The sequence below is a fragment of the Xyrauchen texanus genome, chromosome 17 (assembly GCF_025860055.1).
Source record: "Xyrauchen texanus isolate HMW12.3.18 chromosome 17, RBS_HiC_50CHRs, whole genome shotgun sequence".
Classification (NCBI taxonomy): Eukaryota; Metazoa; Chordata; class Actinopteri; order Cypriniformes; family Catostomidae; genus Xyrauchen; species Xyrauchen texanus.
Window position 1 is genome coordinate 24,069,463 of NC_068292.1, and position 12,358 is coordinate 24,081,820.

At 45.2% G+C, this 12,358-nt stretch overlaps 1 protein-coding gene across 1 annotated transcript in view; it reads left to right on the plus strand.

Moving 5' to 3' along the window:
* LOC127657918 (apolipoprotein C-II-like) overlaps positions 1 to 12,358 on the plus strand; it is a 28,870-nt gene extending 16,512 nt beyond the window's left edge. The window contains exon 4 of the mRNA XM_052146911.1: positions 11,015 to 12,358. Within this exon, the coding sequence (XP_052002871.1) occupies positions 11,015 to 11,195 (181 nt within the window). The 3' untranslated portion in view covers positions 11,196 to 12,358. The remainder of the gene's footprint in view (positions 1 to 11,014) is intronic.

Below are 12,358 nucleotides of genomic sequence, written 5' to 3' on the forward strand. Positions count from 1 at the left end.
CAATAGGTGGCGGCAAGTGACCGTCTTAGTGAGTCATTCATACAAAAGATTCGTTCAAAACGCTGAATCATTCAGTAACAAAACACTGCTGTAGCTTTCCTTTGGAACTATTTTAGTCAGTGAAATAGAACAAAAACAGTTAAAGGTGGGGTATGTGATTTTCTTTTTTGACCATTTTTTCAAAATAACTTGAAATCCTATTCCTAACCCACTTACTGGCTGTAAATTAGAAGCACTGAAATGAAAATTAAGCAATTTAATCATCTGTGGAACGGGCAGGACTCGAAAAACTCCAGCCAATCATTTTCAAGACCATCTAGAATCATTGGACAGAAAATGTGTCAATCAAACGGTCGTACCATGCCCCCCTCCCCCCACCACCCTGGCGCGCGTGTCCCGTTCGTGCGCATACTCAAAGCTCGTGACCCAGTAACAGGAAGCGATTGTATTTATGTATGGAGAATAGAGCTTTTATAGTGCTAGTGGGGTTGTTCTACATGAATCCTGTTTTGAATAGAAGACCGCTGTACAGACGCCAGGGCTGGCGATGTTCTTTTTTTTTTTTTTACAGTTATGAGAAAATCAGCTCTACACCTTTCAAGAGTGGTATGCGACCCCCTCCTCCTGCTGTGTCAACAATTTGCTCTGAAAAATTGTCTGACAGGTGAATGCACTGTTTGACTAGTGAGTCTAGAACACTGCTAGAACACTGCGTCTGAGTTTTCGCTCGTGCATGATTGCGCGTCCATGTTTTTCGAATGGGTCGAGTCAGGGCCAGCGTTGGAGGAGAGAAGGTAGGACCTTAGAGTTGTGTATTTTCAAAATCTGCCGGCCGTTTTGCAAATCACATACCCCACCTTTAATATGGTATGTGTCTAAAATGTAAGTAACTTAATTAAAAATATTAACTATGCTACTTGTTTATTGAACAATAAATTCAATGTAACATTTTCAATCGTGATAATATTCTGCAAAACAGCTCCCTTAGTTGTGTTATGTTAAACTAAATCATACGTTAATAGAAAAAACAACAATTAGAATTTTTACCTCAGTACATTTCTTCTGTGAGTTTTCTGTGTGCACAGCTCATTTGTTTTGATTTCTCCACGAATGTAACGTTAGACGGGCGCTACCGCTTATATTTGCTAGCAGTTCAATACTAAGTTAACAAAGACAAAAGTACAGTATTTACAGATGAAACTGACCTGCAATTGAAGCCCTGAACAGGTCAGTAATTTTGCAAAATGTTGATGCTTCTTCTTGGAGTGCTTTCTTTTTTTTTGTCCTTTCCCTCTCTGCTCCACCTGGCCGTTTTCTCTCCATCATCGGGTGCTGCTCGCATTTTCTGTTTAACCGTTTGTCTGAGGCGTAAAGTCGAACAGATTCATGATATTTATTTATTTTTGTTATTAATATTAATAATAATTTTATTGAATGACGAATTCAATAATGATCACTGGTAAAGGTAGTAATATAAAATAATAATAATTTAAAAAATAAAAAAAAATATTAAAAAAACGCTGGCTGGCAGCAGGCCAACTTAGTCGCCAGGCCTAAGTTGAATTGTCCCGGTGCTCCCGATGGCCAGTCCGGGCCTGCTTGTCATGTCATATAGACTATAGGTTACATAATAGTGGGCTCTAGCTCTATTGTATTTCATATGAATAGGCCTAGACTTTAAATATTTACAGTATCTCTATCATAATTTACCAGACATTGATCCTTTGTCTGCTTTTGTGATTCTGACAGTGATTGTTATTTATTGGATTGCACCATGAGCCTTCCTATTATATTAAGTTGTTAGTAGCCTTAGGGGCCTACATAGTCATTATGCTATACCACATTGCCCTCTACTGGATGTACATTGTACATTGTACATTATTGTACATTGTATATAATTATTGTGTTGTGTAAGTATGTGTACATTTGATTTGTAAATTGTGTTGTGTAAGTATGTTGTTTATTGTAATTGGTATATGTCTCGTCACTGTCATGACTGCTATGTTGCTCGGAACTGCACACAAGAATTTCACCGACTGTTGCACTTGTGTACATGGTAGTGTGACAATAAAGTGATTTGATTTGATTTTTGATTTGATGTATAATGAGCTGCAATAAACTCAATTTTAGCATTTTAGAATGCCAAGTCCTACTTCTGCGGTTATTTAGAGAAAGTTACTCAAAAGTAATGCAAAAGTAGTGTAAAGAATTACAATTCAGAGACAGTAATATTGTAATATAACTTATTACTCTCAAATGACAGTAACTAGTAATCCATAATGTTTTACATTTTGGAAGTAACTTGCCCTGTGAACGATCCTGCAAATGAATAAAAGCTCAAACGTCTTGCCATAGCAGCTCATCGGTTCTCAGTATGCCGGACACATCCGAAAGAGGCAATTCTAATTTCATTGTACTGTTGACTCGAGAACTGTTCCAGTTCTAGGATCATATTGCTCCCGCTTATCGGCTCATTTCGAGTTGGCGTGTCATGCATGTCCAAGAAACAGGTTAAAAACTTGTGGATCAGCCTTAACTCCAGACGCAAACCGTTTCAAACGATTCCATCCGATTTGGTAAACTGGTTCAACTCGTTCACGAACAGGACATCACTGCAGATAAATAGCCTAGCTACCCATGCTTGCATGCAAAGTTTTGCCAGTTATTCTGCTTTACCAAGCCTTGTATCCTTGTCTTTTGGATTATCTCAACCCTACTCTTGTCTCTTGGATTACGTCTTTGCTTTTGAGATTCTTTTTTATGGATGTCTGGTTTTCAAATTTGTATCTGGTTTGTGATCTATGTATCTGTCTGTTTACAGTTTTTGCCTGTTGGATTACCCTCTGTTTAATAAAACTCTTCTAATGGATCATCCTCAGCCTTCCTCGTCTGATAGCATACTCTTTAGTGTCTCCAGGCTAATTTTCTGCTCACAGGTGTTGAGTGAGTGTTTTACATTTTCAGTTTTTCCATTGATGTGCAGTCCACTGTGATACCTCATCATTTCACTCCTTCATGCCTAATTCACTTTGATAAAAGCCATTAATTTTGCATGAGACATGCACGCAAGAGCGCACACAAGGGCGTCTGCAGGATTTAATCAGACGGTATGCACAGAAATCGGACTAATATACACTTATAACTCCGGGGGCATCCACAATGTATTTATTTTGTTTTATTTTATTTTATTTAGCAAAAACACCAAAACACTCAGTTCTGGTGACTTTAAGCGAAGCATTTGTTTCTCTCGAGTATGTGTAGCATTCATGTAACTATTGGCTAGCAGTGGTTCTTAACCCTGTTATTGGAGGCCCCCCCAACACTACACATTTTGGATATCTCCCTTATCAAACACACCTGATTCAACTCATCCACTCGTTAGTAGACTCCAAGACCTGAGTTGGGTGTGTCAGAATAGGGAGATATACAAAATGTGCTGTGTTGGGGGGCCTCCAGGAACAGGGTTGGGAACCACTGGGCTAAAGCATTTTTCCAGTACCCGCTCACAACAAAAGTGTTTTCGCAAGAAAAAAGCAAGACACCACAATGAATAGAGCAGAAAGCAGGTGTCTTGAAACATGTACATTTGAAGTTATTTTTAACTTATTAACATGGCATCCAAAAATGCTAAAAAAAAACATGACACAGTTGTCAAAATACACACACCTATGAATGTTTATATGGTAAACTATTGAAGAAGTGCGAGCGGACACAAAACACATTTGGCTTAACAGCCCCTTATTCACATTACACTGAACTAGCTGAAGATTCTTGAAGTTGCCTCTCAAAAAGGAAGTCTTTTGTTTCAGTTGATTTAACTTTATCCAGCACTGTTTGTTCTCTCTGTCCTTAAATATCATGATACTGTTTTAATAAGTGAGAAACTGCTCCAAATTATTCCATTAGAGAGCAGTCCGAATCTGACTTCAAGTTGTGTTCCATTGGACTTTTCCAAGTAGGAAGTTGGAAAATCTTTTATAAGTAAAGACTTTCTGAGTTAAATGGAATGCAACAAAGTATACATCTATTTTACGCTTTTAAGAGTCATAATATAATGAAACATTTGTGATTTTTATGCAGCAGAATAAATATTAATTCAGTCAGAATACACAGCTACTTTTAAAATGTCATCAATGGAGAAAGATGTTTTTTGTAATTCCAACATCTAACAGCAGGGGCTAACAAGTCCATGCTAACCAGACAAAAAAAAAATACCCCTTGTTTTAGAGCTCCTGATCTGAACAAATCTTTGCTCCGTTTTCTTTTTCAGCACTAGATGGAGGCAGATGTACTGTATATATTTATACATGTCAGCAACAAAAATATAATTTGTCAACGGTTGAGAAGAGAAACACATTATACTTTTAAAATGTTCATATTAGGAATCTCAATAACATTCACAGACATCTCCTCACACACATACATATACACGCAAGTGACAGCTGTGTCCATTAAAACGTCTACCTCTAGAGAAAACTCTATTCACTTCACCATCTGTCTTCCTACCACTGTCATCTAACTTTTATTTTCATTTCCACCTCCTTCTTCTCCACCCATCACCCATCCCAACTAAACCCTTACTGCCTCGTCCATCCCTTTCCATCATCAGTCTTTCAGTTGGTGCATCTGTTTCAGATGTCAAATATCCTTGTGTTTTCTCACGCCTCTTTGTTTTTTACTCCCTTGTCAGACCATTCTATTTTAATTTCCTTTTTGGCCATTGCTTTAGTCCATCAGTAATATTTGTCTCTCAGTTATTACCATTTAGACCAGGGGTCTTTAAATAATTAATGACCTATAGAGACAAATACTTGTATGTTATATTTTAATGTTACTTACTGCGTTTTAATGTAGGTGGAACAATGGTAGCTTTGGTTAAAGTTTAATTGAGATGCATATTTTCATTCTTTCACAAAAATTTGATTGAGATCTAATAATAATATAATTATAACACAATAATAATAATAAGAGAATGCATAACATATTAATAATAACATCTCTGCTTTTAAACACATATAAACAGGGAGGGAGTTCAGCACCTCACCAACTACAGGGCCGACCTCGGAGCTGCTGATGGTGACACCGCTCTGGCAGAGGAGTTGAATCTCTTCTTTGCCCGCTTTGAGGTGCCACCACCAGGGACAGCATCACCAAACCCCGTGGTCCACAGCAGCTTAAACCTCACAGTAGAGGAGTATGAAGTGAGGCGCACGCTGCGGGCCATCAACCCGAGGAAGGCTGCGGGACCTGGTGGCGTCCCGGGACGTGTGCTGAGGGACAGTGCTGACAAGCTGGTTGGAGTCTTTACAAGGATTTTCAACCTGTCTTTGGAACAGTCCACAGTACCACCCTGCCTAATGTCCTCCACCATAGTCCCCCTGCCGAAAAGACCCCACATTTCCAGCCTCAATGACTATAGGCCAGTAGCACTGACACCAGTGGTGATGAAGTGCTTTGAAAAACTAGTCCGGAGTCACATCATTGCAACATTGCCACGAAGCCTTAACCTCCACCAGTTTGCCTACAGAGCGAACCGATCCACGGAGGACGCACTACATGCTGCACTGTCACACCTGGAGCAGCAGGGGAGCTATCTGAGGATGCTCTTCGTGGATTACAGTTCTGTATTCAACACCATCCTCCCACACAAACTGGTGGTAAAACTGGGCGACCTGGGGCTTCCACATTCCACCTGTATGTGGATACATAGCTTCCTCTCAGGCCGCAGACAGAGGGTCAGAGTGGGCCGTCATACATCCACAGCCCTGAGCCTCAGCACTGGCTCACCCCAGGGCTGTGTACTGAGCCCCCTGCTCTACTCCCTCTACACACATGACTGTGCCCCCGTCCACCATAGCAACACCATTGTGAAGTTTGCTGATGACACCACAGTGGTGGGGCTCATCTCTGGGGGATGAGTCTGCCTACAGGGATGAGGTGGAGCGGCTGACAGCATGGTGCAGGGGCAACAACCTGCTCCTTAACACTACAAAGACCAAGGAGCTCATAATAGACTACAGGAGAAATAAAACGGACACTCCACCACTAATCATCAACGGGGACTGTGTGGAGAGGGTGGCAGACTTCCGCTTCCTGGGAGTCCACATTGGGGAGGGCATGACCTGGAGCGCCAACACCTCTGAGCTACTGAAAAAGGCCCAGCAGAGACTTTACTTCCTGACAATACTCAGGAAGAATAACATCACACAGAAACTGCTGGTGTCCTTCTACCGAGCCTCCATCGAGAGCATTCTTACATACTGCAACTGTGTATGGTACACCAGCTGCACAGTGGCTCAAAGGAAAGCGCTGCAGAGGGTCATCAACACGGCCCAAAAAATCGCCGGCTCCAGTTGCATCAAAAAAAGCACAGAACATTATAAAGGACTCTTCACACCCTGGACACTCTCTGTTTGAGTTGTTGCCATCAGGCAGACGATTCAGATCAGTCAAAACAAAGACAAACAGATTCAAACACAGCTTTTATCCTACAGCAATTACCATACTCAATACTGCTAATTAATTATGAAGTAATACTGTTTACAATTGACTGTAAAAAGGGATGTGCAATGATAAAATGTACTTTTTATGTGGGTATGTGGGCATACTTGGGCAGTTTTTATGTACAATGTTTTTTTATGAATGATGTACTGACTGGTGAGCACTTTAAATTTAGTCGTACTGGTGACAATGACAATAAAGGATCGATCTATCTATCTATCTATCTATCTATCTATCTATCTATCTATCTATCTATCTATCTATCTATCTATCTATCTATCTATCTATCTATCTATCTATCTATCTATCTATCTATCTATCTATCTTTCCCCTTCTGTCGCTCTCTCCACGTTGTGTCGGGGAAGCGACACTAGGGGTCTCTCTGAGCGCCGATATTCACCTCTGATCTATTGAAAAGGGCCAATGGGTGTTGGCAGTCAGTATTTGCATACCCGCCCCGGACATACAGGTATTTAAGCGGGGCAAATCACGGGAGTTCATTCAGAAAATTTCTTCGGAGCCGATGGTCTGTCTGAAGTTGCTGCGAGTTTACACACCACTATAAAACGTTCCTGTTTCCTCTGACGATCTGCATGCTGTTGGATCTTGACGGCGCACAACAGCGGCTTTCTCCTTCACTTTGCACGGCGTGCATTGTTGCCCCTGAGCGCTTCGACAGCGCAGACACACATACACACTGTGTATATTAAAAGCGTTATTTTCCTTAAAAGAGTAAATTTCTCTAACAGAGCAAACACAGCGGCGTTGAACGTCCTTTTCAGGACGCGTCTTTCTGAAGATGCCTTTCTGCCCCTGTGTAGTTTTTGGAGGCGGTGATTTCTCCCCACCTCTGACGGTCATAAAAACTGCCTGGCGTACCTGGGTTGCGAAACACGCAGGCAGCGTTTTTTATGAATGGTCTATGTTTTCAGTACGAAAACATAGCCATGACAGCATTGCGGTCGTAGGCTTTCTCTTGTAGTGAGAGAGAGCCGCTTCAGCCGCCCCCCGCACCTCGCCTCCTTCCCACGGGATTGAGGCAGGCGCCGCGGGCGATGAAAACGATCTGGGATCAATGACGGGCTGCGTTTCACCGGGTGAACCCCCTTGAAACCCCCCGCCTCCCCGGCACGCTTGCTGTTTTCCGTCCGGGCTCGGGATGAGCATGCTCTCCAATGGGTTATGTTTTCAGCCTGAGAACATAGCTGCAGCAGCGTTGCGATCTCTGCTTTCTTGTGAGGAAGAAAGCCACTTCAGCCGCCCTCCGCTCCTCGCCTCCTTCCTACGGGATTGACGCAGGCGCCGCGAGCGATGAAGATGATCGGCTAATGGCGGGCTGCGTTTCGCCGGGTAAAAACCGTTCGAAACCCCCCGCCCCCCCTGCACGCTTGCTTGCTCCCCTCACGAGCTCGGGATAAGCGCGGTCAGCCTAACGGCCGGCCGCCCGGTCCCTGGAGCTCCCGGACATTGGATGACGACATCACCGCTGCATCGGAGAGCGTCACAGCGGCATCGGATGCGGATAACTCGCCTGGGCCGCCACCTACGGGTCTGCTTGATTTGTACTTGGGTAGTCCTGTTCTTGACGTGCTGCAGGAACTGCACTCGGACAGGCGATGTCCACCCTCGTGGTCCAGAAACATAACAAATGGACTGGATCTGGTCGCAGTACAGGAGGTAGACAAAGCACGCTTTCTCAAAACTCTCCAGTCTCCCAGCTCCATTCGGCGACACCACCTGACGACTCCACCCAGCAGTCCTCAGTGGTGAAGAAACAGACGGAGGCCAGGTCACACGTCCTGCCCCGCCGTAAACCTGCCGCCAGGGGCCATGCCCTGTCTGCTCGCCGAGGGCGTCCTCCTGCGGCATTCAAGGAAGAAAGGAAGTGGTGCTCCGCCTCAACGAACGAGAGCGGGCCTAGCTCTCAGCCCCGCGTTGAGCTCCCCGCAGAAAGGGGACGCCCCCTCGTCTCACGGTTCTCGGAACTCAGGCTTCTCGCGACAGCTCCTCCCTGGCGAATTCCCCTGAGAAAGGACCTCCTCTCTCAGGGACGGGGCACGCTCTGGCACCCGCACCCAGACCTCTGGAACCTCCACGTCTGGTCCCTGGACGGGATGCGGAAGAGCTAGCCAGCTTACCGGCGACCGTTGTGAATACAATCAACCAAGCCAGAGCCCCTTCTACCAGGCACCTTCACGCCCTAAAGTGGCGCTTGTTCGCAGATTGGTGTTCTTCCCGAACTGAAGACCCGCAGAGATGCGCTATCAAGTCAGTGCTCCTGTTCCTACAGGAGAGGCTGGACAGGAGGCTGTCCCCGTCCACAAGCACGACCTGATCCTCAGGTTCCTGAGAGGCGCCCGGAGGTTGAATCCCTCCCGGCCAGGCCTAGTTCCCTCCTGGGATCTCTCGGTAGTCTTGGGGACTCCAGAGACCTCCCTTCGAGCCGCTTGAATCAATTGGACTCAGGGCCCTCTCTCTTAAGACGGCCCTGCTGATCGCACTCGCCTCCATCAAGAGGGTCGGGGACCTGCAAGCTTTCTCTGTCAGCGACACTTGCCTGGAGTTCGGTCCGGCAGATACGTCTGTGATCCTAAGACCGCGACCGGGCTATGTGCCCAAGGTTCCTACCACACCATTCCGAGATCAGGTAGTGAACCTGCAAGCGCTGCCCCGGGAGGAGGCAGACCCAGCCCTTTCGTTGCTGTGTCCAGTGCGCGCCCTGCACATTTACCTGAACCGCACACAGAGCACCAGACGCTCTGAGCAGCTCTTTGTCTGCTTTGGAGGACGGCAGAAAGGGAATGCCGTCTCCAAACAGAGGCTCGCCCACTGGGTTGTCGATGCCATCACACTGGCTTATCACACCCAGGCTGTGCCCCTACCCTTGCGGGTCCGAGCTCACTCAACAAGGGGTGTTGCATCCTCGTGGGCACTGGCCAAGGGCACCTCCCTAGCAGACATCTGTAGAGCCGCGGGTTGGGCAACACCCAACACCTTTGCGAGGTTTTACAACCTCCGCGTTGAGTCGGTTGCGTCTTGTGTTTTCTCAGGTCCGAGCCCGTAGAACTCGGTAACACGTAGACCGACCGGCCGGGTGGATCGCTTGCGCCCAGCGCCCTTTTCCTGACGTCAAGGTAAAGTAGTGCGCCTTCTTCCCAGGGCGCCCCACTCCGAGTCGGGACCCTGGTCGATTCCTCCCCAGCCCTCCGGGTCCGCGGTTCAGCGGAGGAACTCGCCGACCCAAGCCACTGCGGGTACCCTGGTGGCCACCCTGTACTGGTATAGGGGCTCCACAGGTAAAATAAGAAGGCCTCCTGTTCGGACTCCCCCTGTGTGTAATTCCACGGTTCTGTCCCCTTACGAGCGGACCCCCGTGTCTCCCTTAGGCAGTTACAGCTGCCCCGGTCGCCGTGCTGTAGCAACTCCCCCCTTTTGAGGCTGGATCTACCACCGCGCCATACATTCCACACGAGCCCTAAGACGGCTGTGTGACGTGTCTACCACTTTTCCTCTACCACTTTTGCTGCCCCGGCCGTGAATGCTCTATGCGAGAAACATAGAGAGAAAAGAGGCCCAGCCAGGCTGGCCCTTTCCCATGTTGGCAAACATCGCCTTGTTCCCCTCCCAGGGTAACTAGAAGGATCCCGATGTTCTTATGGGGCATTGGGGAAGGGTACGTGCAGCCAGGTACAGACGATGCGCGGCACTGGATGAAGTCCCTGCCCGCCTCTGTATCGGCGGTTCACGTACACGTTTCAGCGCATGGCAAGATTGGAATGGGTCCCCTAGTGTCGCTTCTCCGTCACAACGTGGAGAGAGCGACAGAAGGGGAACATTTGGTTACGTATGTAACCTCCGTTCCCCGAGGGAGGGAACGACACTTTGTGTCTTTCCTCCGCCATGTCGCTGAACCGAGCCACTGTTGTGGCTGGACCATTTCCGGCTCCTCAGAAAAATCCTGAATGAACTCCCGTATTTGCCCCGCTTAAATACCCGTATGTCCGGGGGCGGGGTATGCAAATACTGACTGCCAACTCCCATTGGCCCTTTTCAATAGATCAGAGGTGAATATCGGCGCTCAAGAGAGACCCCTAGTGTCGTTTCTCCGACACAACGTGTCGTTCCCTCCCTCGGGGAACGGAGGTTACATACGTAACCAAACGATCTATCTAAACGTTCTACCTAAATCTTGCTTTTATGCATGTTTTTTTTTTTTATTTGATCCTTAATATGATTTTATATGTGTTTCTTGTGTGACTCAGGAGGCTGTTCTCCTCATGCCAGGCTGCTATTGTAAATAAGAATTCTGTTCTTAAGTGACTCTCCTGGTTAAATTAAGTTAAATAAAAAATTAAACAAATAATAATGACAATGCTAATAATTGGTGGATTTACTGTAGCAAGGGGGGGCCATGGACCCCCTGCCAAATACCCATAAAGTTTACTGTATATGATTTGTAAACAGTCCAGTTCTTTAATCATCTCAAATTCCTTTCTGTTTATCTGAATTTCAGGTTACATTACAGAGCGATGAAAAGCAGACTTCATACTGTACCAGGAAGCACTGTTCACAGACAGTTACACAAACCAGGCACCCCTTCCCTAGCCAGTGATGGACACCATTCAAAAGACCCCACACACTGCATCTTTTCTACCGCTTTGTTTTTTCATTCATCATTCTCTTTCAGTTTATAATCACTCTTCTATTCAGTCTTTCGTTATAAACTGAAGCACATTAGCAACAGTTTTCAGATTTAACATTGCTGAGAGTGCTGATAACAATTCATGTATGGTGCATATTTGAAGCAGTTTAAATGATCTTTTCTTTCTATTTTTCTTTTCCATCTCAACTATGTGAATGTCTAAATATAGCCCTTAAACAATCTACTATATGCAAGTAAGTGCATTTTATCCCAATTTACAATTCCCTCTCCATCTGTTCTCCATCTCTTAATTCCCTTAAATCATCGGCAAGATAGTATTCAGATTTATTCTCTCATCTAAATTTACATGTGCCTCATTTTGGATGTTTGTTTACAACATTTTAAATTGTTACAAAATTCACTAAAAACTTAGTCTGGATTCTGTACCCTACTTCTGCATGCCAGATGGACCATTTGCCACTCTCACTGTTTATTGAGTGGTGGTGTAAATGTAAACTTCATGCAACCCCTCCCTCCTCTGTCACTGTTTCCTTGGACTGCTAAGTGAGTTCTAAATCTGTGTTTAAGGGTTTCATTGACGGGCTTTTAATACTGACTGAGTGATCTAAAGTCTTCCACAGCCCACCATATTGATCCAAAAGTGTGTTTGGATATAAGGACACCTGTGTTTCATAATAACAGCAGTTATTTAGGCTCAAAGTTTACCAACATAATAATATGTTCGGTGATAAGTGGATAATGCATCAGAAAGCTTGTTTGTTTTTGGTACCAGTGAGCTATAAACAGCCTGACTTTATTATAGCTCCAAAAATGCACACAAATCACAAAATGCATGAGTAATCTAATGGAAAATTGGAGCTCACCTCTGGATAGAGTGGAATTTTAAACTGTACTCAGTCGTGCTGCTTTTGCATTCAATTGTTTTTTGCATGTAGAGGGCCCAGAGAGATCAAACGCTGTTCTCAATTTAGCATTAATGTAGCTGAAGAGGACCTGTATCAAAGAGAGTATCTCCACATCTGAAATGTTTTTTACTGACCACTGTGTTGTCAGCACTCCATCTCCTTCTGCCAAGAATACATATTTATCTTTCACCTAACAAGCACCATTTTAGCCACATGCCAACAGCAGCAGATAATGTTGGTAGCTTTGCACTCTGTGAGTACAAATAAAATCTGCATCCATACTCTTTTA